The sequence below is a fragment of the Mesoplodon bidens genome, assembly GCF_964165515.1.
Source record: "Mesoplodon bidens genome assembly, chromosome: 2".
Taxonomy (NCBI): Eukaryota; Metazoa; Chordata; class Mammalia; order Artiodactyla; family Ziphiidae; genus Mesoplodon; species Mesoplodon bidens.
In genome coordinates, this window is record NC_138177.1 from 146,763,255 (window position 1) to 146,791,061 (window position 27,807).

The 27,807-nt window shown below is 34.8% G+C and overlaps 1 protein-coding gene across 3 annotated transcripts in view; it reads left to right on the plus strand.

The window, feature by feature from the left end:
* Window positions 1–27,807, plus strand: part of SPATA6 (spermatogenesis associated 6) — a 148,799-nt gene that overhangs the window by 61,455 nt on the left and 59,537 nt on the right. For all 3 annotated transcript variants that reach the window (XM_081220262.1, XM_081220263.1, XM_081220264.1), the window contains exons 6-9: window positions 2,386–2,466; window positions 7,253–7,546; window positions 11,938–12,025; window positions 18,331–18,371. In XM_081220262.1, the coding sequence (XP_081076388.1) occupies window positions 2,386–2,466; window positions 7,253–7,546; window positions 11,938–12,025; window positions 18,331–18,371 (504 nt within the window). The remainder of the gene's footprint in view (window positions 1–2,385; window positions 2,467–7,252; window positions 7,547–11,937; window positions 12,026–18,330; window positions 18,372–27,807) is intronic.

The window sequence follows — 27,807 nt, forward strand, 5'->3', positions numbered from 1 at the left end:
TGTCTTTCTCTGTCTGACTTATTTCATTTAGCATAATGCCCTACAAGTCCATCCATGTTGCTGAGAATAGCAAAGTTTTGTTCTTTTTTATGGCTGAGTAGTAGTGTATTGTGTGTGTGTATGTATATACTACATGATTTTTATCCATTCATCTCCTGATGGACCCTTAGGTTGCTTCCATATCTTGGCAGTTGTAAATAATGCTGCTTAAACATATGTTCTTGAAGACAATTGAAGACCAGCAGAAGCCCTGTAGAGGTGGGTGTGGCTTTTGTCTAAGGAAGTGAACTCCAATTATGTTCACATGAGAACCAAATACATTTTTAAGAGCATTATATTGGCAGAAGCACCACCAGCATGGTCTGAAATTGAGAGAGACCTTACAAAATGAAAAGGCTTTTGGACCCCCAAAATTCTATTGACAGGACCCAAGCTCAGAACACTGTACAGCTCTAAACATTGTCTACCTCTTGTTGCAAAGGAATGATAATTCAAAGGATGGAAGCAAGGGCCCAGAGAGTGGAGCCAAAAACTATGGATAGTTATTTCTGAGCAGAAATAGGACTAAACTTCTAAGTGAGAAACTTCTAACATTTTCCTGGCTGATTTCAGAATTGCTGTGGACCAGTGATTTCTATTTGCCTCTTATATTCTCTTTTTTTGAATAGGAATGTCTATAGTGATTATCCTCTGCCTGCTGCACATGTGTACCTTGAATATATGTGGGGCACATAACTTGTTTCTTTAGTTCATAGGTCTTCTAATTGTGAGGAACTGTATCCTAAAAACTGTATTTAAAGAATCATACCTGAGACAGCTGAAGAACAATTTGATTTAGATGCCAATATCCTGGATTTCAAGCTGAAGTTATAAAAGGATGAGACTTTCCCCCTTTCCTTTCCTTTTCCTTTTCCTTTTTCTTCAGTAGGACATGAGTTTAGTTTACACATGACAGGAATTTAATTTGTGGTCAGAGAGTGAACTGTGGTGGCTTAAAAACATGTCCCCCAAATTTCTGATACTCCTCTGCTAAAAAGGTAGTTTCCTTTGTTCTAGAACATGGGCTGTACTTAAGAGCTCTAATGAATAGAATGTGACAGAAGTGACAGTGTTAGAATTCTGAAACTAAGTCATAAAAAGGATGATGTCTTCCTCCTTGCTTTGCTTTGGGTGAACTAGTTACCATGTCATGAGGACACTCAGGCAGTCCTATGGAGAGATTTGTGTGATAAAGAGCTGAGTTCTCTTGCTAAAATATAGAAAATAAGTGAGTCTTCCAGCCAACGGCTGTGTGAATCTCAGGAAGCAGATCCTCCAGCCTCAGTCAAGCTTTCAGAAAACTACAGCCCAAACAACATCTTGACTGCAATCTCATGAGAGATTTCAAGCCAGAGCCAACTAATTCAGCCTCTGCCAGATTCCTGACCTTTAGGAACTATGTGAGATAGTATGTACTGATGTTTTAAACTGCTAAGTAATATGCTATGCAGCAATGGATAACTAACAAGTAAGCATTATCAATAAAAGTATGTTTGCAGAAAAACAGTCATCCATTTAATTCATAGGTAACTCATATTTAACCTTTTTGTAGTGTGTAATGTTTGAAACTTTAAACTTAGTAGGTCAAAGACTGGGTAAGATATCTGACCTCCAATATATTAGAGTGAAGCTGCCCTGGGCACAGACAATACTGTACCTTTTAGTGTTTTGGTGAATATGTAACTTGTGTGCGTCCAAATATTTTCTCAGGTGCTTTGTGACTGTTCCTTTGAATTTTACTATTTGTCTCTGCTTATCTCAAAACAGTGTTTAAGCTGATGATTGAAATGTTGCAAGAAATAGAAACCAGATTCATTCATTCATATATCTGAATGTAAGCTACATTATGGGAAAAACTGTTGGAAGAATTGGTAGAGACTTATCTCTCTTCTGTTTTCAAAAACTGCATACCCAGGAGCTGTGATTTTTGTTTTTTTTTTGACACGTGGAGACTCTGCAAAGTATTTCTGGATTATGTAGTTAAGTACATCTTAATCTGTAAAAGTAAAAAGAGCCAGAATCCATTAAGTATTTTCAAATATTTAGGACTTTAATATTATTAAAAATCTTTAAAAAATTGACAGGGAAATACTTGAAAATGAAAACTATCTGAATTTTTCCATAAAAGTGATATAATCACTTGTAAGTGAATCATCAGCAGTGAAACTGTTTCTTGATAACATTTAACATTCATTTGTTGTCTTTATCCTTAATAATAAGTTCAAACTAACAAATAAAGCAGCTGAACCTTGGTAAGTGTTTGTTACTATAGGTTGTGTTTTCACCAGTAATAATTAGCTTTTTAAAAATTAAAATGTCTACTAATACCCTCTCTTTCTTCCTCAGGGAATTGCTCCAAAGCTGGAATTTTCTACAACCTCAGTGATTACCGAATGTCTGATAAGTTCAAGGAAGTGCCACACTCAGGTTAAAATCATTTATTTAAAATATCTAATGGTTTAATTTATTTGTATTTATTGGGCATTTGGCAAGCATTATTCTTTTATTTTGGCTACAACTCTTTTCACATTTTTTTCATCAATCTCTAGTTTAAGTAAAACAATTATCTTAGGTATTTAGCTGTTTGGTTACATGTTAATAAGTGTGGAAGTGAAAAGCTTGGTATACATGGTAGATGGTACTTTTTTTTTTTTAATGGAAAGAAATCAGGCTGCCAGAAAGATGTTGGTTTCAAGAAGTTCCACAGAGAACTTGATTGGAGGCTTCTATGAATCTTAAAGAAGTTAAAGTTCAAAGGATACCTTTTTAGCGAATGGGACCAGAGGTTCTCAGGCTGGGATATAGGTGGTTAGTGGGTATAGCTTCTTGAGTGTCTCTAATTCCTTCAGGGACTGTTGCTTAGTTTGGTGGCTGTTCTAGTGCTATCAGATCAAGAGAAGCTTCGATACTTCAGCCTAATAAGTACCTTTTATGTTTGTAAAAACTGCCTTCAGTAAACTCAGATATCTGGATCTAATATTACATTCTGGTCTAACTTCCTACTGAGTCACAGGATCATCTTGCTACCCTGACCGCAGGTTATCTAATAATGTCTAGGCATCACTCATACATATGTGACTGCATTATGACCAGGTAACAATGGCCAGCCTGTGATGATGAGCCAGTAATATATAAAGCCTAGAGGACCCAAACAGGGCAGAACTGGACCTATGGTGGAAAAAGTAGAATGTTAATTTCCTGCATTATCAGTTTCAGAGTGAATTTGCTCAGGGTGGTAACTTGACAAGCTAACAAAAGTAAAATATAATTGTAAGATTATCAAGGGGATCTTTCTTATTTTGTTTAGCAAGACATTTGGTATGTTAGAGTTTGGCCTAATTATTTATCTTTTAAATGCAAGCTGAAACACTGCTACTACAGATCTAATGATACATACTTGCCAAATGCAGAGCTGGGTTACTGACTTGTTTGGAGATATGCACTGTGCACATTTGTAAATTGTCAGAAATGCTTCCTCTGGATTCACAAAAGATTCCTCTCCAAACTGGGGTATGCCTTTACCGGGTGGGTAGAAATTTCTTTTTTTGTCAGGAGTGTAGTATATGCACAGAAGAGTACACACATTCTAAGTGTACAGCTTGGTGGAAGATTCCTTACTAAATGTAGAACTTTCACCCCACTAGTAGTTTCATTGGACTAGCATTTTCCTCTGTAAGCTTTTGGCTAACTTGCTATTTCAATGTTTGTCATTTGTTTTTTGCTGAACACAGATGTGAGAGAATAGGCTTTGGTGTTATTAAGAAAATATTCTTGAGAATCAGACAGATTTGGGTTCAAGTTCCTCAAAAGACTCAAAAGGTTTAAAGATTAAATTAGAGAATATATATGTCTGCACATAATATATAACTAATAAATTTTGTGGCTGTTACTGAGGTTATTAGTTTTTTGTTTTTTTTTTTTGCGGTACGCGGGCCTCTCACTGTTGTGGCCTCTCCCGTTGCGGAGCACAGGCTCCAGACACGCAGGCTCAGCGGCCATGGCTCACGGGCCTAGCCACTCCACGGTATGTGGGATCTTCCCAGACCGGGCACGAACCTGTGTCCCCTACATCGGCAGGCGGACTCTCAACCACTGCTCCACCAGGGAAGCCCGAGCTTATTAGTTTTTTGATTAAGATAATTGAGATATAGAAGACATACATGAAATATAAGATGAAGACATTGTATGGTAGGCACAACAGAGTATACACTTTTACATTAAAATTCTGAATGGTAACAGCCAGAATTTTAATCTTATTTGATCTTTTTTGAGAACATGCTAAATCCACTTGTTTTCCAAGTGGATATTAGTTACAATTAAAATTTTAATGGCTATAAAACAGCATTTTCAGGTTCAAATACAGTTTAAGAATTAGACAAACCATTTTTGGTTTTTAAGAGAGGAGTGAGTGAAATAAACTCTTTAAAATCATTTAGGTTTATAAATATTTATAATGATCTTTATTCCTTTTGGCACATTATTTTCAAATTTTTTGTCACTATTGATGTTTTGCCACCAATTGAATGGACTGAAAAAAATAAATATATTATTGGGATTTTCTGGAATATATCTAGTTGTCTATGTAGTCTATTTTACCTACTGCAAAGTAGAATTTATTAGTAAATAGTTAAATATTACTAGTAACTTTATTAATATGTTTGATAATCTATATCAGGTAGCTTTTGCTGTGTAACAAGCCACACTAACTTAGTTACTTAAAATAAGATGTTTCTCACAGTTGTGTGGATTGGGTGATTCTTTTGGTCTGGGCTGCCTAGGCTAGGGCTGAGTGGTCTAGGAGGGCTTCACTTGCATATCTGGCAGTTGGCTGACTTCTTGGTGTGAGAGGGACTTTACATTCCTGGTGTTTGGCTTGATTTCAGCTGGGGTGATGGCCACAGACTCTCATCATCTAGCAGGAAATTTCAGCTCATTCACATGGGGCAGGAAGGTTTTCTGGAGTAAAAGAAGACTAGCACATTTCAAGTCTCCTTTTGTCACAAGTGCTATTGTCCTCGTGGCTGATGTAGGGAGCCATTTTGTGTAAAACAGTATGAAACAGCCACTATTTTAAGTTTTATTGGGCATTAATAGGATGCATTAAGGATTGATTAGGTTAGAAAATATGAATCTGTGGTAGATACAGCACCGTTTCTAACTTCCTCTAGTGGTATTCAGCATTCAAAAGCTGTAATCAAAAAAAGAAGATGGAGTTCCTTTCAGTTTGGTATAAACAAGAGGTGGGCAAGAAGGAACTTTACAGCATTGCTGAAATAGGTGATGATGGGTTCATCCGGGTCTAAAGGTAAGAGATCCTAAAAATGTATGAGGATCTGGGGAAAAGAGATCTAGGGGCTGAGGGAGACGAGGAGGACAAGTAACAGATTCAGTGAAAATAAAAGAAGTAGGTTGAGGAAAAGGTTTGGTCAGCAAGGGGTTTTCAGAGTTTAGGGTGCAATGGATCTGTATAATGATAAAATCTAAGATGAAGTAGAAAAAGACAGTTAAAGCTCAGAAATAGAAAGTCTAAGTTCTTGGAAAGATTCATTGCTTGAACATTTTATTAAACCTCAAAGGTTCTTTTCATGTGTTAATAATGCTGCTTCTGTGAGTCAGTGTGATGTCATAGAGATGGGTGAAGTGGGATGAAAAATTCTGAATTACTTGTTGAAGTCATTGAACAAGGTGGGAGAAGGTCCAGGAGCATAACAAGAGCTAGAGAAGAAAGAAAGATGATGAAATAATCTGATGCTGCTGGTCTGTATGAAACTTGTGGACTTATTTTTCTAATCAGGAAAATATGTTTTCTTGTTTTCCTATTTTCTTTCCTGTTTAAAAAAAAAAGTAGTTTCCTACTTTAAAAAATATTTGACTCTTCTCCTATTTCACATTTGTATTTTATTTACTTAGAAATAGATACCCTCAGCAAGTAGGGAGGGGGATTGAGAAAGTAGAGAAGAAGAGGGCGGGTAGGATTGGTGTTTTTTTTTTTTTTCTTTTTTGCGGTACGCGGGCCTCTCCCGTTGCGGAGCACAGGCTCCGGACGCGCAGGCTCAGCGGCCATGGCTCACGGGCCCAGCCGCTCCACGGCGTGTGGGATCTTCCCGGACCGGGGCACGAACCCGTGTCCCCTGCATCGGCAGGCGGGCTCTCAACCACTGCGCCACCAGGGAAGCCCGGTGGTTTTTTAATGTGATAAAGTTAGGACATTCAAAGATTCTCAACTGTCCATTTTCTCTACTATTGGAAAGCTTATAAATCTAGACAAAGCTTGACGAGGTCTTAAATTATTTACTTGTAATCCAACTTTTTTAAGGCAGAGACTATTTGAATAAAGTATCCTAATAACACAAAATATTTAGAAATATCATTTGTGTTTAAAATTTTAGAGTGTTAGCGGTTTTACTAGAAGACAGTACTAGTCATTAAAGTTTGTAACGTGTCTTTTGTACATTTTTACTTTTATAAAAATACAGAATTAAGATGTTATGGTTATCTGTCATTGAATTGTAAAGTTTTAGCTGGGAAGAGATCTTAAAAATCCTAATCACCTTGTGTAATCCAAATTATACATTTTATGAAAATATGTATAAAGCTTTTCTTCAGATTTTCACATTGTGCAAATGTATGTAATCATAATAGTATGAATGAAACGTATAGTTTTCTCCATAAAGATTTTATAATCAACTAATTAGACATGTGTGTTGCTAAGATTACTAAACAAACTCTCTTAAATTATATAGCCAATTATTTGAATACATAATTATAAATGATAAACCAATGTTTGCATTAGTTTTTTAGTATACTAAAAAATAATTTTTTTAACTTTTTTTCTTAGATTTTTCAAATGATTAAATATTGGGCTTTAACTTTCTTAAAGTACTTGTTATACTTAAGAAGTGTGGTACAGTATATTTTATTAACTACTAGACAGAATTATTTCGGAGGATATGGATTTGACTTCCCTCAGGATTTACATGGATAAGAGAGCCTGATCTAGTTGGCTTTGATAGATTATATGTGCCTTAAATTACTTTTTAAGGTTTTTTCTACCTGTAGTTATATATACATATATATATATATATATATATATATATATATATATATATATATATATATATATATATATATATGTATGTGGTTTACCCAAGGGTCATAATATGTATAAAATATATCTCTCCTGACCAAATGAATTTTTATTTTTTATGTTTAGGATAAATTTATTCACCATACGGCTCCAGTTGAAAAATCACATGGCAGACTGCAAACCAGAACATCAAGGTCACAAAAGAAAAAATCCAAATCACCTGAGAGAAATAAATATTGCATAAATGCAAAAAACTACGAACAGCCTACAATTTCTTCAAAATCACACTCTCCATCTCCTTACACAAAAAGACGCATGTGTGAGCTATCTGAAGACACAAGGCAGCGGCTGGCCCATTTAAATCTGGGGCCCTATGAATTCAAAAAAGAAACAGATAAACCTCCGTTTGTGATTAGACGTGTATGTGTTCTCTGAAACATTTCCATTTGAAACTGATCTAATCTGTTCTTCCACTAAAATATTATTCTCAAATTTCTTTCAACTTCTAGCTTATATTAATAATTTTCTTTCCTGAACTGTTAGCCTAACAATCTAAAATGGAAAATTAACTTGATAAAAGAACATTCTTTTGCAGCCTTTTTAACCTGACAGAGATCAAGCTCCATTATGAATGCCACGTTAAATCCTCTCAGTAGCCATTTCCTTTCCTCTCATACAGTGGATCGTGTAATAACTTTACAAATTGAACTGAGATGTAATTGACATTAGTTCTAAAATGGCAGAGTAGGGTATTAAAAGAGGACCAAGTTTTCTTTGTGGAAAGGAAGACACCCTCCTCCCCCAGCCTTTTAAAAAATTATAATGGAAAAGTAAGTTTCTCTTGAAATTATGTCCCTTGGATAAACCTTATATAATGGATCTTTGAAGTAAATCTTTATTTGATGGGAAGAGGAAGGGCTTTGAAAGAAAGAGTTAACTTCAAGGGTAACATAGTTGCTAATCTTTCTATATGGAAGCCTGTTTTGGTATGGTTTGAGTTTAGAGCTTGTGTCCATATGATAGTCAAATAGACTCTGGCTAATTTTAAGGGTCTATAATCAGAATATTTAATAAAAGACTTTCTCAGAATCTTCATAATTCCTTTAATTTTTATCAAAAGATTTTACCTTAAAAGTATTTCTTTAAGAAAAGATTGCAAATTAATAAAAATTGCTTTATATAATAATAAACTTGAAGATTTAAGTGCCTATAGAAGCAAAACAACTTTTTGGGATGTCTATGAGACACTTTCTGACTTTGTCTCTAATGCATTTTTTCCAAATTTTAAAACGTAAATATCAATACAAACATGTAAACATGCTCCTGTGAGGGTCAAATAGCTTCTTTAACATACACCACCTAAGAGTTCAGATTTTCTTTGTGATACCTTTTTAAAAAAATTTAGCTGTGCCTTAAATAATATGTCATTCCATTTTCATATTTTGACTATGAATCCTTTATTATTTTAGCCTAAGTAACAGATTTTTTATTGTAAAAAAGAAAATTTATAATATGGACACTTTTAAATGATAATATTTTATTGAGATTATTGTGATTATACTTGTTTTATTCCTATAGAACTTGTTTATAGGTTCTGGTCACATTTTTTTGTTGTTTGAACAATATCCAGATATGTTTACTTGCTTGTTTGACAGCAGTTTTGGAATGCCTTTAATTCTGTTTGCTCATAATTGCAAATTAAATTGAAAAGAAAGGACATGCTAAATTCTAATGTGAAGGAATATTAGCATTTTAATTAAAATGCCTATGTATGAAGATAACCAGGAATATTTTGAGCTTTAGCCACATAAAAGTTGCTTAGGGAAATATCTGCTCTTAAAATGTTTATTATTATTTTCATGTCACTGTTCAAAATAGAATAATTTTAATAATGCTTGGTATAAATCTTCACATTTTTATTTAAATGATTTCCCTTTCAGCTTTCCATTGAACAGAAAGAAATACATACTTCTAAGCTTATAATTAGAAAATTGCTTACGTTATTGTATAGGACTAGATTTTTTCCAACTGTATTTATAAATGTATGCCTCTCTTGGCCCCATAGGCATTCATGATTTTAAAAGCACTTAACAAAATTGGTAACCAAACAAAATTTTAATTTGATACATAAATATGCAAAATGTAATATGTTTAGGAAAGACATTCTAGTTTTACAAACACTGTATAAAAAGTAATCTTAAAGAATAAGAAGCTGTTTCAAGAATCTAACTAGTACTCTCTCAAACTGGCACAACCATCCTATAAGAGTTAAACTGCATTCTTTGCTTTTTTATTTATGTAGAATAGGATTTTTTCTATTGTGGTAAAATACTCATAACATAAAATTTACCATTTCAACCATTTTAAAGTGTATAATTCAGTGACATCAAGTATATTCATATTGTGGTGCAGCTGTCACCACTATCTAGTTCCAGAACTTTTTCATCACCCTAAGTGGAAACCCCATGCTCATTAAGCATTCACTCCCCATTTCTTTCCCCAGCCCCTGGCAACCACTGATCTGCTCACTATCTCTATGGATGTACAGCGTTTGGCTTTTTGTGTCTTTTTTCATTTAGCACAGTGTTTTCTAGTTTCATCCATATTGTAGCATGTATCAGTACTCGATTCTTTTTATGACTGAATAATCCATTGTACATTTTGTTTATCCGTTAATCTGTTGATGGACATTTGGGTTTTCAACTTTTAGTTATGTGAATAGTACTTCTATGAACATTCATACACAAGTTTTTGTTTGAATACCTGTTTTAATTCCCAACTGCTTTAATACCTAGGAGTGGAATTGCTGGGCCATATGGTAAAAATTCTATGTTTAACTTCATGAGGAATTGCCAAACTGTTTCCCACAGTGGTTGCTCCATTTTATTTCCACCAGCAATGTGTGGTGGTTCCAATTTATCCACATTCTCACTAACATTCTCACCACATTCTCATTTTGTTTTGTTTTATTTTTACTGTAGCCATCCTGAGGGTGTGGAGTGGTATCTCATTATGGTTTTGATTTGCATTTCCCTAATGACTAATGATGCTGAGCATCTTTTCGCGTGCTTGTTGCCATTTGCATATCTTCTTCGGAGAAATGTCTATTCAAGTCCTTTGCCCATTTTTAATTGAGTTGTTTGCCTTTTTGTTAAATTCAGTTGTAAGTTTTCTGTTATATATTTAGGATTCTAGATCCTTATCAGTTATATGATATGCAAATATTTTTTTCTCATTCTGTGGCTTGTCTTTTCACATTCCTTTTTTAAAAGTTAAATTTTAAAAAAATTGTGGTAAAATATGCACAATATAAAACTTACTATTTTAACCATTTTCAAGTGTACATTTTAAAGTGTACACATTAAGTACATTCATGTTGTGTAATCATCACCACCCTCTATCTCCAGAACATTTTTCATCTTGCTAAACTGAAACTGTACCCGTTAAACAGTAACTCCCCATTCCTCTTTCCCTTCAGCCCTGGCAACTACCATTCTACTTTTTGTCTCTATGAATTTGACTATTTTGGGTACCTCATATAAATGCTACCTAATATATATAATATTTGTCAATTTGTGAATTGCTTGTTTCACTTAGCATAAAGTCATCAAGGTTAACTCATGTTACGGCATGTGTCAGAATTTTCTTCCTTATTACGGCTGCATAATCTTTTACATGTATATACCATATTTTGTTTATTCATTCGTCTGTTGACGGACACAGGTTGCTTCTACCTTTTGGCTGTTGTGAATAATACTGCTGTGAAAATAGTATAGAAATATCTATTCAGGGCCCTGGTTTCAATTCTTTTGGGTATATACCCAGGAGTGGAATTGCTGGATCGTATGACAATCCTATTTTGAGTTTTTTGAGGCTCCACTATGCTGTTTTCCATAGTGGCTACACCAATTTACCTTCCTACCAAGAGTGCACAAGCGGTTCAATTTCTCCATATCCTTGTCGACACTTGTTATTTTCTGGGTTTTGATAATGGCCATCCTGATGGAGGTAAACTAGAATTTTGATTTGTACTTCCTTTATGATTAGTGATGTTGAATGATTTTCCATGTGCTTATTGGTCATTTGTATATCTTTTGGAGAAATGTCTTCTTAAGTCCTTTGCCCAACTTTTAATTGAGTTTTTTAGATTGAGTGTTAGATGTTTCTTTATATATTCTGGATATTAATGCCTTTTCAGATAATGATTTGCAAATATTTTCTCCTACTACATGGGTTGCCTTTTCACTTTCTTGATATTGTTCTTTTATGTACAAAGTTTTTAATTTTGGTAAGTAGAGCTGTCTTTTTTGCACAGACTTATATCATTCTGACTTTTTTTTGTTAGAAAATGTGGATAACTGTTAATATCTTTTATTACTATACTCAGAATGCTGACTCCTGAATACAACCAAGTAAAGACACTAAATTCAAAATCTATATGCTAAGGAGATAAGTAGTAAATGGCTAAACTTGTTTTTTAAATGTGACAAAGTAAGATTTCCCTGTTTTTAACTTTGTAATAGGAAGCAAACTAGGCAATAAAGTAATGGACATTTCAACTGTAAATCTGTTCATTTTAGAGTGGATTCAAAATATAATTTAAAATTTCTGGAGTTTAACTTAAATTTTATTTAAAAACAAACAGCAAAATACTCGGCTAAGCTCTGATCTTGGAACATCCTTCAACTGTATAGGCAGTATCATGTTAACTTGATGATATGGGATCTATGTACTGCAATTGATTTTCTGATGCTATGAGACTGAAAAAAATATTTAAGCTCTTTTTTACATTGAAATCTTCCTTATTCTAGGTTGATCTCCCAAGTCCCAGGGCTGATGCTTTATTTGGATCTTCTGGCAGAGACTGTGAAAGAGATGGATGGTCCAGGCTGCACAATGGTTAGCTACAAGTTATCTCTCTTCATCTGTTTTAGTTCTCTTGGCTACATTCAAGTCTTTATCTTGGCATCAATTAATAAAACCGGAATCTTGGCTGTATTGGAAAATATGGTATAATGCCACCTTTTACAACTTGTGGGACACCCATGTCAGTACTCTCTAAAAATAATAGAATTTCTGTGCTGCTATAAACCATCTTCATCTTTGAGATTCAAAACACATATTAGCATATTAAAGACTATATACCTTTTAGTAAAAAATTTTTTTTTAAAAACCTTTTGTTTTGCTCAACAATTTCTAAATTTATTTGACCATGAAAGCTTTTCCTCTCCTTAACATATATTTCTTAGTTTATGGAACAGGCTTTGGGAAACACCGTTGTAAAAAGAGTTCAGGTTTATAGGTTTTGGACATACATTTACACATATATTTGAATACTTTCTCTACCACTTATTTATAAACTGGGCACTCTTGAACAAATCACTTTAACTACTCTGATAATCAGTTAGTTTATTGAAGAATGATGATAACATGATAAATATTACCATGTAAAATGCTCTAGCACACTGGACACTTAATAAATATCAGCTGTCAAAATAATACTTATTATTTATATTTCTGGAAAGATAACATCCTTTAGATTTAGTTTATAATAATTTTTTTTCATTTTTAGGCCTGGTCCTGATGGTTAGATAAGTTGTTTCTTAAGTTTAATATGAAGATGATTTTTATGAAGGAGATTAAATAGTATTTTATAATTAGACATATGTAAGTGTTAATATCTGTAGACATTAGCTAGTCAGTTTACCAAGTATCTACCAGCAGCCTTTAAGTTAATTTACTGCACACTAAAAAAAAAGGCATAGAAAAGTGAGAGTGAAAAAATACAGTCAACATGTAGTGAGCTCTCTCTTTTTTGTTTCTAAATGCTAGTGTATAATCTGTCTGTTTTTAAAAATTGGGATATGAAACATTCTTATCTGAGAACATGAAGAGTTTGTGCTCATTTATTTTGCTTTTTCAGCACTAACTGGGAGATAAATGGGGTGATCAATAAGTCTTTCATACTCAGAATAGCAGATTATATGAAATTAGGAACAGATGTTATACTCTTGGACTTTCCCCTCCAAGGGATATTCCCCATCCAACAGATGTTTCCCCTCTTGGACTAAATTTATAGACATAGAGTAAATAAGTTTTCAGAACCAGAAAAATGAAAATAGCTTCAATATAGACATTTCTTTGGAAGATGTTTGTAGAATGCACTTAAATGTCTGATTTCCCTTGACAATTATGTATTTGCCAGCAGAACTGTTATAGTTTCTGGTAACTTCTAATCAAAACAGTCAGCTGCCTGTGTAGAGGTACAATCAGAGAGGTCAATAATGAGGTGCTTTTTTTTCTTGTTAATTTGACATAATTTCAGACTTACAGAAAGTTGAGATAGTACAAAGAATTCCCCTACACCTTTTACTCAGAGTCCACAAATATTAATACTTGCTTTTCTCTCTTCCTCTCTCTCTTTCTCCTCCCTGCCTCCATCTCTGTATGAGTGTCTGTGTATAAACTTTTCTTGACAAGGACATTGCCATGGGCTGAATTGTGTCCCTCAAAGTTCATATGTTGAAACTCTAACCCCCCAGTGATGGTATCTGGAGATGGGTCATTACCTTTGGGAGGTAATTAGGTGTAGATGAGTTTATGGAGTGGGGTCCTCATGATAGGATTAGTGCCCTATAAGGGCACTAATGTCTGTGGTTTAAGCCACCTAGTCTATGGTAGATAACAGCCTGAGGAAACTAATACAGTTGTTTTCTTAATGTGATGCAAGTATCAAAACAGGAAATTAATGATATAATGTTAACTAAACTGTAAACTTAAGTCATATTTTGCCACTTGTTCTAGTAATATCTTTATAGCAAAAGAAATTCCACAACATACATAAGGTTCAGTTGCCATGTCTCTTTCTTTAGTTTTCTTTAATATGGATCAGTTTCTTAGTCTTTCTTTGTGTTTAATGGTGTGATAATTTTGAAGAATAAGGGCCAGTTTTTTAATAGATCTCCCTCAATTTGGGTTTGTTTGATTTTTTTCCCTCATGATTAGATTTATTCATTTTCTCCCAGAATACAACAGAAGTGATATATTACTCTCAGTGCATCATGTCAGGATGTATGTGATGTTGCTTTGTTACTGGTGATGTTAATTTGCTCACTTGATTAAGATGGTGTCTGCTCGGTTTCTCCAGCATGAAGGTGCTATTTTCTTCCTTCCCTTTGTAATTATGGGAAGATTGAAACTATGTAATTCTCTTCGACTTCGACCCCTTTAGCATCATTGATGATTCTTGCCTGAAACAATTTATTACAGTGATGTTTACCAAATATTTTTTAAAATTTCATTTTTCTTTATACATTTATTATTTGCCTTTTACTATAAAGAGTTTTCCCTTCTCATTTCTCTAATTTTAATGCCCCTATTCTTTGGACTACTTTTTTTTTTTTTTCCCTGGTTGGCAGTTGAGCAATTGTGCTTTGGGTTCTTATCAGCTATTTAAATACATATGTGAATTTCTTATGATAGAATATCTTACACATAGTGAATTTTCACTTATGACTATCTTTAATGAAAATTCTTCTTGAACATTTTCTTACCAAATTATCTTGCCTAATAATTCTTAAGTTCCTATAGGTTACCATTTTCACCAACATTGATTTATTTAGTCCTCATAATAATGTGAAGATGGATGTAACTATATTTGATCAGGAAGAGTGACAGAGGCTTAGAGAGGTTACGTAACATTTTGGAGAGCTACAGAATAGCCGTGTACAGTGTAGAACCCAGGTCTTCTAACCCCAACTTCCTTTCTTTTCCACCACTTTCCTACCACTTTTCCTACTTTCATTTGAGTGTATTTTTTTAAATAAAATTTTCAAATTTTCTCCGTCTGGAATTTCCTTGATATATAATTCTAATTGTAATTTGTGCAGTCCTTTTGAAGAAACTCAGTATCTCTTACACCTCAAGAATATATGGAAGCTTTATCCAATCATTTGTGCATTTTAAAGAGGAAATCAAGAGCAACATCTGGCCTTTTTAAAATTTGCTTAGGATTTAGGAAAGATATTAGACTCTGTCTCCCCCTTGGAGGAAACGTCTCTTATTCTCTTCATTTGAAGATTCTGTCATGAGTTTCAATTCTACACAAGACTGTAATCTTTTATGAGCTTCCACTAGTCCCTTTGTTAGAATGGTTATTATTTTTATGTCAAATAAATTAGAAATAACATCCCAAATCCTAATAGGTCATATCTTGAGTAGATAGCAATAAATGGTAATATTTTCTTTTCTGAATAAAATGCATGTAATCATCATGTATATACTTACCAGCAAAATATCTAATTTGTTTGTGTGCCTCCTTAATTTGCAGAGTGTCATTTTTAGGAACTCCTTTTTTAGTTTCTTTAATTCTCTATTATTTAAAAAACATTTTTAACAGCTTTATTGAGGTATAATTTATATATCATAAAATGCACTTGTTATAAGTTTACAATTAAATAATTTTTAATAAATTTGCACAGTTGTGAAATCACTAATATCTATTTTTAGAATAAAAGGGGAGAGAGAGCATGAGTGAATGAGTGAGCACACTAGAGCTCAAGTGCAAGATCTGACTGTCTCTTCTTATAAGGGCACTCTTTCCATTATGAGGCCCCACCCTCATGACCTCATCTAACCCTAATTACCACCTAAGGGTCTCATTTCCAAATACCATCACTTTGAGAGGTAGGGCTTCAACATATGAATTTTGGGAGGACACAAATATTCAGTTTGTAACACTGATTTCATGAGATTATTGGAGAATCAAATAATAACTAATATTATTGTGTTTCCTGCTAGCCACTATTCTAAATGCTTAATATTTTATTGATTAATTACTCACAGTAACCTCAAGAATTTTAGGTGCTATTATTTATCCTCATTTTATAGATGAAGAAATCTGAGATTTAAGGAAGTAGAGTAAGTTGTTCAAGGTCGTGCATGCACGCGCGCATGCACGCGCACACACACACACGATCTAAATTAGCTCTTGTTCTTCATATTTTTCTTAAGTGTGACCCACTCATTAAGGCCCAGCTCAACTTTTTCCTCCTTTAGGAAGTTTTTCCTGATGGCCTTCAACTTTGAGAGATGTATCCCTGATATGACTTTTTAATAGCATTAATTGCCTGTACCATTCTGATTTAGCCTGTTCTTTTATGCTGCTGTTATTCAACTTCGTATAACTTAACTAAAGTAAATTATAAGCACTTCATGACCATGGGCCGTGACTTTTATCTCCTCTATCTCCTGCATTTAGAATATAGTTAATACCTAATTGTTGGTAAAGGTGATTAAATGTGAACATTAGGAAACCTCAGATCAAAGTAATAGCTTAATTTATAAAAGTGAAAGAAAATTATATAAAATTGTCTGAATTAGGATAAGTTTATAAATGGTTTGTGGAGAGCAGAAGACATTCCTGTGTTTTAATATATTGATATTTTGAATATTACATTAGCTACCAAAACGAATATATATTATGTATAGAAATTATTACCTTAATTTTCAAAGTTAGCATGTTTGGAGAATTAGACTCAGTGTGTCCTTATCATTCTTTTATTTCTTCTGCTACTTGTGGCCATGTTGTACATTAGACTTTACAGGAGAGGAGTTAGGTTGGGAGTTAGTTTTATTTTGAATTTTGAAAAGCAGTTGAAGTAAGTTGGATCTTACTGAATTAAATGGTGAAGTTGACCTTGTGTGAAAGACATTAATGTTTCAGCTACCCTCTATAATGGCTCAGGACACTTGGAAAACAAACATCTTGTGCTATAAATGAAAGCTAATTGACTAAATATAGACTATCCTGGGTCTCTATCCATATAGCATTTTTTTTTCTGTACAAGGTGGTTTGGGAAGGTAAAATATAGAATGTTTTTGACTGGAATGTATTAGTAAAGAAGTAAAATTGCAAATTATGGTTCTGATTTTCTTATCTATCAATATAACAGAGATTATAATACTTAAAACTTGACTCCTTCAAGTAATGAGTAAAACCCCAGATCTGCATCTACAATGTAGTGGTCTTTGGCTTAGGGAGAGATTTGGAATAGCTTTATAGTCCACTGTTGTAGATGCTATGCTAGGTACTTTTATAAATTGTATAATTTAATCATCACTATAACTCTCTGAGGTAAGGTAAGCATTGTCTTCATACTCTTAAAATGAGGAATGAAAAACAGATTAATTGTATAACTTGACGAAACTAACATGTATGATAAGTGGTGGAAGTTGAACCTGGCCTTGTTTGACTTAGAATTCAATAGTAATGATGTTGATGATGTTGTTAGTAATAATAGTTAACATTTATGGTATTGCCTTACATGTAATATCTAATGTAATCTTTAAAACAATATTACGAAAGAGGTACATTAGACCAGTGGTCCGCAGCCTTTTTGGCACCAGGGACTGGTTTCATGGAAGACAGTTTTTCCACTGGCGGAGGTGGTGGTGGGGTGGGGAAGGGGGATGGTTCAGGCGGTAATGGCGAGCAATAGGGAGTGGCAGATGAAGCTTTGCTCACTCACCCGCTGCTCACCCCTCCTGCTGTGCGGCCTGGTTCCTAACAGGCCAAGGACCAGTATCAGTCTGTGGCCTGGGGCTTGGGGACCCCTGCATTAGAAAATTGAGGAATCTGAGACTTAGAAAGATTAGATAATGTGCCCAGGGCCATATTGGAAGTGCTGGAGCCTGCACTGTAATGCACATCTATTTGTCAGCAAGAGCTGTACACTACAGGACATTATGCTCCCGCCCTCTAAAGCTGGTCCTGTTTCCATTACGCTCACTTAATTCAAGCATGGACTCCAAGATTAGGAACACATGTAGTTTGGCAGTATCTATCAAATCTATATATTCAAATTATATTTCATCATAAACTGGTTTGTCAACTAAAAATTATCCATTTCATGTAGACAAATTGGTTTATCAACTAAAAATTAATCTGGCCTGTATCAGATATCTCCTACTGTAATGAAAATACTATTTGAAATCACTTAATTGCTGAAGAACTGATACAGATTTTAACTTGTTGCTTATCATCTTTGTAACATTATTGAAGAATTTTTAAGTTATTTCTGAAAACTGCTGTATGAAGTATAATTGTAGAAACAGAGTGATTGTAGGAAAAAATCAAAGATGAAAACAAATTTCTTCTTTTTGATAGGAAATATTTATAGTTTCTTTTGTACATCCTTTTTTAGATCATTCTCATCTTGGCTGCTACCGACCCAAGGATTATAAGGTATGTAGTATAAATTGCAGAACAGTAATTATCCTGGCTTTCAGATTAGAGCATTAGTAAATTTCTTATATGTATGGTCAGATATTATCATATTCATTTAGTCAAGAAATTTACAAACAATAATTGTCATATTATGGAATATCATTATTTTGTGTATGTTGTCAGGTGGTAGGATAGACCTTTCATTGAGTGTCTTGCTACAAATATTTTGTGACTTTTGATTGTTCATTACTTGTTTATGTATGTGCATATGTGTGTGTGTGTCTGTGAGAGAGAGACAGAGACAGAGAGAAATTGGTTGCTACTTTTAGTGATACCTCACACAGTAGTATTTCTAAATTTCAGTCATTCATAGAGCATCCTCATAATTTTTACAATACCTGCATGTAATTTATGCTGTCTTTTAAAAATTCACCTTGTTTTTATTTATTTCACCAGTGTAAATGAAAAATCAGTGTCATATACTTTAAATGGATGATAGCCTTAAAAATACAGCAAAAACAAAACAACGTTACTAAATTCTGGCTAGAAAACTATTGTTTTCCAAAGGCTCTGAGACATGTTCTCTTTTTCTTAAAATGAGATAAGCAATGATAGACAGGTATAGGAGACATACCAACAGCTAACTGAAGATTTCTGATTGAAAGAGAATTGAAAAGAAAATATATTTTTTCTTTTGGGATTCAGTACCCTTTTAGTGTATGTCCATGTGCTATATAAAATAATCTTGTGTATCATCTAAATTCATTTTGGGTACCATACTAAGTTATCTGCTATACCACTAGTAGTTCATGTTCTACATTTTGAGAAGCACTGCCCCAGAGTTTTTCTTTTCTGTCCCTAAGTGTAAGCTTCTTAATAAGAAGAGGCATCATAGTTGGGAAAACAAAACAAAAACAAAAAACATAGCTTTCCTTATAAAACCCTTGTTTATTTACTTGAAAACAATTTATCCCATGCTTACTGGCACTGAACAGCATAGCTCTTTGCCATGCTTTGATTGTGATAAAAGAAATATGGAACAAGCCAAGGCACCATGTGACTAAGGGGCCAGATCTACCAGATTGTCAGAATCATCAAGGTGGAACTTTATAAAAGTTTATTCCAGGCCTACTAAATTAAAATTGTTGAGACTGTAGACTAGAAATTTTTATTTTAAACAAGTTTCCAGGTGATTCTTATGCAACTCTTTTGCTGTCTATCCAAGGATTGGCATTTGAGAACTACTAGTATAGACGTGGATATAGCACTTGAATAGAACGGTTCCTTGTATAGCATTTGTATAGGGTCATGCCCTTGCTTAAGGCTGTCCTTAGAGGAGTGTGGGCCTGGCATAATTCCCCTGGTGCAGACCCACCCTATTATGTGGAGTTTATTCAGACACATACATGGGTACTGATCTGTGTGATATATATGTGCATGCATGCACACACACACGCACACACACGCATCAAAAAGCATAATGTTTGTTGTCTTGCATGGGGCCCAGGGAAGTTACCTTAGTTGTAATACCTAAGGGACAAGCCTATCTTCAAGTCATGTTTCACAAGTTTTATTTATTTTCTTCTTTATTTGCATCTTTGTTTTTTTTTTTACTAATCTGTAAGTTCCAGAATGGCAAGGATCTTATTGATCTTGCTTATTGACAGTTGCTAGATATTGTCTGATATACAGTGTGGATTCCTAAAATATGTGTTGTGTGAGTGGATTATGAAGAGAAAACAAGTAAACTAAATATACAAAAGTATAGAATGGGGAGAAAGGTATAAAGTTTATAGGACACTAATCTTTATCCTAAGGTAACTATAATCCAGTTCTACATTGACTGGTCCATTTAAAGGTAGATGATATATTTATAATCCTCTTTTCTAAATGAACTCTTTAAAAGAACTTCACTTCTATTTATCTTTTTTTTTTTTTTTTTTGTGGTACGTGGGCCTCTCACTGTTGTGGCTGCTCCCATTGCGGAGCACAGGCTCCGGACGCGCAGGCTCAGTGGCCATGGCTCACGGGCCCAGCCGCTCCGCGGCATGTGGGATCCTCCCAGACCGGGGCACGAACCCGCGTTCCCTGCATCGGCAGGTGGACTCTCAACCACTGCGCCACCAGGGAAGCCCCTATTTATCTTTAATATCCACCCACCCTCACCTCTGTATTCTTAACTTTTAGAGTTAGAGTAGAAGTTGATCATTCATACTACCTTTGTAAGGCTGTGGGTGGTAAGTGCACGGGATTATTTCTGTATTGAAGAGGTAGATTTTCACAGAAATACATATGCAGCATTGAACAGTTCTGTCTTTTCTATGAAAAAACTTAAGGGCTATTTTCTTATAGGCATATAGTAACTGGTAGTGGAACACTATAGGATTTCTACAAGGAGAAGAATTATGAAACTAGGAGTGCTTGCAAAAATTTTTTAGAAAAGTGGGACTTGGCCTGAGTTCTGTTGAGAAATACATTCTGCAGAGGCAAGGGAAAAGAGAGAAAAATGTCTTAGAAGGAAAACAACATGAAAAAGCCTTGGAGTTTAGAATAAGTACATTGTCCTGGAGGCAGGGGGGAAACTACTGGTCTGGCTTGAGTGGAGGGCATATATTGAGGGATAATGGCTATTTAACATATTTATTTTCTGTTTTTCCTACTTCTTCATACCTATTATATCTTCCACCTCCCGCTTTAAGATTTCTAGTTACTTGGTCATTAGCTGTTCTTTTGGCCAAAGTCACCTCTCTTCACCCTGGATGCATTATAATCAGCTGTTCTATAAATACAAAGTTCTCAGAAAAAGAACACACCTCTCAACCTGCCTCCCTATATCTTTATTGTTCCCTGTTTCTTTGTCCTTTCATTGCTAGACATTCAAATGAATGACCCAATGCAGCCAAAAATTAATTAATTAATTTTTAAAAAAACCCTGGAAGTGAATTAACTCACTTCTTATATTCCATTGACAAGAACTAGTCACATCTAGAAGCAAGATGAGGAAGGTGGCTGGCAAATAGAGATCCTAGTTAGGCAGCTGTTTTCCACTGAAGAGGGGTCATAGATTTTAGTAGACCACTGACCATATCTGTCATAGTCTGCCTATCTGCCACCAAATATCCCTTTCTTCCCTCACACAGAACATACTTCTGTCCTCTTCCAGGAAAATCACTTGAAGTTCCATCATTCAAGTTCCACTTGAATCTAGCTTGAAGTTCAGGATCTTTGAGTGTTGGATAAGCCAGATCCAGGTAGACTCCCTGTGATCCAGTGACCTGTGAACCAAGATAAGTTACTTCTCCCCTCCCTCACCTTCTCACTCTACCTGAACCTCATTTCTGGTATGTTTTGTTAGAGCAGGGATAGGATAACTGGAAAAAATGGTGCTCTTACTTGCAAAAGGGAGAAATAGAGAATGAAGAGCAGTTACTAGTCTACAGCAATGATAAATGCTGATAGTAGAGGAATGTCCTTTCTTAGACCTTACTCTCCATGGACCCTGACTCTACCCTGCAGCTGGTTTTTCCATGTCCATTTATTATCCCACATGGCAGTGAGTTATCCTCTCTGAAATGGGTTTGGAGGATTTGATCTCTTGGGACTGCATAGTTTTCTAGCCCACTTCCTGCTGTTAAAAGTTTTGGGGCCTGAGAGCTACTTTATAGACTTAGGCTCTTAAAGGCCAGGTTCTTGATTTCTTAGGCAATATAGACTTAGGCAAGTATCAACTTCTCATTTATTTGCTTCCAGTCAGTTTAATGTTTCAGTAAATACACACAAAGTTGTTTTTTTCCCTCTAAATATAATTCTGAAGTCTGATTTATTTCTTCAGTTCTTATGCCTTTTAATGGCACTTACCTTGAGGCCCTTTGAAGTAGGCTCAGATGGGAAGCAACCTCCTCAATCTGATTTTTGTCTTAGGATTTCATTTCTCTGTTTAAAAGTTTTAATGGCCCTTTGTTCAAAGCTCAAAGCCTTTTTCTGTCTTAACCTTCCACATTTTGTGTCCACACGCAGTTGGCACTCACTTTTCCTGGCCCTGAGAGGCCCTCGATTACTAAAATCTTTCTATACTATTTCATTTCTGCTCTCAAACCAATCTCTCCTGAGCTCGTCATTCTTGAAATCCCTTGCTCAGTATAAGTAAAATCCAACACTACATCTCTTGCCCTTTACAGCTATTTTCCTAGAGATAATAAGCTTGAAAGTTATGTGGTCTATCTTCCAAGCTGTTGCAGGCCACAATTTTATTTTGCTACTGCATTATTGGATCTTAAATTTTCAATCCTCAAGTATCTATTCCCTTGCTTCTTGTTCCTGACTTACAGGCCAATACATATTTAGGTCTATGTTAATACCAGTACAGTAAGATACTGATTTCTGAATTGTTTGGGATAATGCTATTTGCTGTAGAAATAAACCTACAAACTTCAGGACGTTAATATAATAGAAATTTAGTTTTTATTCACATAATAGTTAATTTAGGGTGCCTCTAATCTGCATACTATTTTTCCGTGCAGTGACCCCATTCTGTGCCTTTGCCTTACTCCAGAGCTTTGCTGTCCTCTTCACATGGTGGAAAATGAAGGAGAATCTGAAGAGGCATATCTCTTTCTTAAAAACTTTGGCCTGGAATTGACACATAACATTTTTACCTACACTCTGTTTGCCAAGAACTAATCAGTTGGCCACACCTAGATGCAAGGATTGCTTCTCAGCAGTAATTCTGCTCTGGAGGAGGGAAAGATGAATTGTGATGGAAAGCTAGTCATTTCTTCTGTCACCTCTAGAATGCCTTGTCCCTCTCCACTCCCAACTTCTCTCTTACCATTAGGAAAGATTATGTAAAATTACATTTTTATGTGTTTTACTGATGTATGGGTCTTCAATACATTTTTATATAACATTCTTGTCTTAGATATTCTTGAATTTTTTTAATAGAGAAAACCATATCCTCAACAAACAATGAATTTTATTTCTGCCTTTCAAATTATTTATTTGTCTTGACTTACTAGGATTTTCAATACATTGTTAAATGAAAGTGGTGATCAGGATGTGGCAGAGACATTTATTGCTTATTGGCTATTCATGTCCTCTCCCATATTTTCAAGCCTTCTTGCAGGTGTATAGGGCCTAGTTCCAGCCAATGGACTATACATGTAAATTATGTGGATCCCTTCCAGGGTGCAGCATAGAAGAATTGATATGAACTCTCTCTTGTTACAGTGATAATGAGGTCTCATGTTCTAGATGGTACAGCTATAAGTTGTTCAGCCTGTCTCATCAGCCCGGGTCCTTGGGCAATTTTGTGAAGTGTGATTCTCTTGCTAACCTAGCATAGGGAAAAATGAACCTTTATTATGTTAAGCCACTAATTTTCAAACTTAATTTGCTCTTTCAATGCAGCCTGATATGCTGCAGCATGAACTAATACTGTGTTGTCTTGATCCTGTCTTTGATAAGATCATGTCGAAGGTTTCACACCTATGAATGTTATTTGCAGTAGATTTTTGTTAGATATCCTTTAGCAAGTTAAGGAAGTTCCCTTTGAAATTCCTTGTTTGCAAGGTATGTATATTTTTTAATTACGAGTGGATGTTGGATGTTATTGAATAATTTTTTCAGCATCTATTGAGTTGATAATGATTTTTCTATAGTGAATTAATAGATTTTCTATTGATAACCCATTCTTGTATTCTTTGAATATACCCAGCTTAATCATGTTGTATTCTTTTTTTGAACATCACTAAATTTAATTTGTTAATATTTTACTTAAGATATTTTCTCACATATGGTCACTAGTAAGAGTGGTCTCTAATTACCTTTCTTGTACTTTTCTTGAGTGGTTTGGTAGCAATGTTATGATCACATCATAAAATTAATTGGGGGATATTTTATTTCTTCCTTGGGAACAGTCTGTCGGTTTATTCCTTGGCTCTTTTTATTGGGTTGTTAGTAAATCAGATTGTTAGTGCATCTTCTGTGGAACTTTCCTCATAGGCATCCTGTGAGGCCTGGGCTGTGGGAATTTTCCATTTTTTTCCGCTGTGGATCTCTCATAGTTCACTGGCCTGGGACCCCTACCACTTAATAGCTGTTTGACTTTGCTTCAGTTTCCTCTCTTGTAAAGTGTAGGTAATAAAAATACCACATAGGGGGCTTCCCTGGTGGCGCAGTGGTTGAGAGTCCGCCTGCCGATGCAAGGGACACGGGTTCGTGCTCTGGTCCGGGAGGAACCCACATGCCGCAGAGCAGCTGGGCCCGTGAGCCATGGCCGCTGAGCCTGTGCGTCTGGAGCCTGTGCTCCGCAACAGGAAAGGCCACAACAGTGAGAGGCCCGTGTACCGAAAAAAAAAAAAAAAACCACATAGGGTCGTTGTGAGGATTAAACAAGTTACTTATATAAGTGCATTGAACAGTGGTCTAAGAAAGGAGGAATTTCCCCCTACCCCCTAAAGAAGGACACACTTAGGAATTATCATTTTCATTGCATTATTTTGGAATTTCTTCTAAATTTTTCTTCAGTGTAACGAAAGTACATCTTCCTTAAACCAAACCAGATAGTTGAGCATATGTATTTTTAAATTGGATAAGGTAGGAATGGATCATTCCCTTCAGTAGGATTCAAAAGGAATGTTTTCAGCAAAATTGAGAAACTGATCTCAGTTGCCAGTATCTGCTTCTCTCCCTTTTGAATCAGAACTGTGCTTTGTTCTTACTATCCTGAAAATAGTACCTCTACTGCACTTCTTTCCTATAGTCTTCATTCTCAACTACTTCCCAGCAAATTCCATTAGAATTATTTTTATTTATTTCTTAAGTTTTATGTCCCATGACAAAGGAGAAATTTTAAAGCATGGTGTGTAGTACCAGGCACTAAATGGGCTTTCAACAAATATTTGTTGGATAAGTGAATTTCCTGGTTCCTATTTATACTTAGTGGTTCTCTCTTCCATTAATTTGACCTTGAAGTTCCTATAAATATAAAATTTTCATGGGCATAAATATTATTTAACTTATGAACTTATTGTGTAAACAACTTTTCAGGAAACTTATTTCATAAGTATGGTATAACCAAACCATTATGTATCACATATTTGAAAAGTATGTCATTTAATTACATTACATTTATATAATTACAATGAGTTTGGTGTATGAAATTTTCTTTTCTAACTGTAACAATTTCAGATTGGTTTAAAAATGTTAGATTTTATCTTGATACATTGCAACATTTGCAATATTGGAATTATTACATTTCTGAGATCTTAGAAATGGCATTTAAAGAACTATTTCCATAAATGTAAAACAAAAAAAAACCTGTTTATGCTAAATATGAAGGTTGCTGTAAACAGAGGAAATAAATACTGTTGTCTTTCATAACTCGAGCCCTCTGCTTTGTGTTTGTACTAATTTTGTCTCCTTTATTTTCTGTAGCAAACCTGTAAGATAATTTCCCCAGTTTATAGAGAAGGAAATGAAAACTTAGAGTACGTGACTTGCTCGGGGTCACATAACAAGCAGGGATTTGAACCCTGTTCTTTGAACACTCTAAGGCAGGGTTCTTGAGGAGTCATCCAAGAAATGTAACTCTTCTGTTATGAGCCAAAGAGATAACATTCCATTTGGTTTTTCGAAGTGAATAAGCAACCTATGGAAAACTCACAAGAGCTACGAAAACGTTTCTTAAGCTGAGTTTTAAGGTTGAAAATTTGAAGTGGATTCTTATCAAAGACTTATCCCCTTATTATACCTTCCATTCCCCATTTAGATAAATAATTTTCCAAAACAAATATTTATTCTAATTCCATGGAAGTAATACATCCCAGCTGTGTCCCCACTGCACAATTACTTATTGTATATCTATTTAGTTCTAATTTCCTTCCTCATTGTTTCATCATTACTTGTTTTTTCATGTCTCTCATTCTGGATTGTAGTATCTTTGAGGTCTCCTGTTATATTTACCTGTGACTACTGTCTCCTACCTTGTTCAGTACTTGATACATAGAAGATGCTTAATAAATGTCAGATAGTATTGAGTTGCAGCATTGAAGGTTCTCTACAGTGTGCCCCTCCCCACCTCTGTCATATTCTCTCTGATTACTTTCCTACAGAACTAGCCAAGTGACTGTACTCATTGTTTATCTTTCCTTGTGCCTCTTCCTCTACTTGGAATGCCCTGTTTGCCCCTTTTCTATACTTATGGCCTTGATTCCAATCCACCTCCTCCATGAGACCTCCACCATTTAGACCATTAGAAGTCTATAAATGTCCTTCTGCATATATTGTCGTTAGGATGTATTTGCCACCTAGCATATCTCACTGTCAGTTTTCTTTGTGTTAATACCCTGTCTCATCTGGTTTGTGAGTTCAAATCCCTGTACCTCTCTAGATCTGTGTGTTAGCTAACATGTTGTTCAAGAGATTCTCAGTGAATATTCTGATAAAGAGAAAAAAAGTCAGTTGTAGTCACCTAGAAGGCTTTATTTAAAGCGTTGCTGACTAGTTTGTGGAGAAATTTTAGTAAACAAAAAATGAAATGGTCTGCCAGCCAGCATGACTCAAATGGCATTGAAATTAATGAAGAGAAAATAATCTCTCTACTATAAGCCAAGTGGCTCATATTTGAATATAATTCTAGAAACAGCATTATAGCACTTTTTTTTCTATTCTATCAGTCTCTTAATATATACACTTGTATTTATTGGTCATGGACCTCTTTGATCTTGTTTTTGACATTCACTGTGTTTTTACTTTGTCTCTGTGAACAGCTAACAACAATAGAGCACTTTTCAGTTTTTTCTTTTATTCAATCTGGATCACATATTTCTTGGTCAGTTATTTGGGACTGTAACTGAGTCATTTGAATTACATGCTGTTTGATTCTGGGCTGAAAGCTTGATTCTCTCAGCTGACTGCTGGCTCACCATATGTTGCTGTAATTCTGGAAAACAGTGAAAATTGTGGTAGTGTTGAAGTAAGAAGCCGTGTTGGAATGGTGTCTTAATAATGAAGGACTTATATTTGTTGTATAACTAATTCACACACCTAGGCATTCTTCAAGATACTTTAAATAAATGACGGAAGATCTATAAGGTAGCTGTTATTAACCCTGTTTTACATACAAGGGAAATGAGTCTGAGAAAGATTAAAGGTCAAATTGACCTTCTTAAAAGGGCAAATACTTCGTTGATAGTAACTGCTAAGACATAAGCTCATAAAGGCAGGGACTTCGTTGTGTTCACTGTTATAATCCCAACATTTAACATGGTGACTGGAAGTTAAATATTTGTTAATTAAATTCAGTTCCTCTCTCTCATTCTCTTTTTTTTTTGGTGGTGTTTTGTTCTTTTAATTAATGTTGCTAGTTCATAATATCCCCTGTGATGTATCTCATTAGTTCAGGAAAGTTTTTCTTCTATTTTGTCTTTCAATAATTTTTCTAGTCTTAGAATTT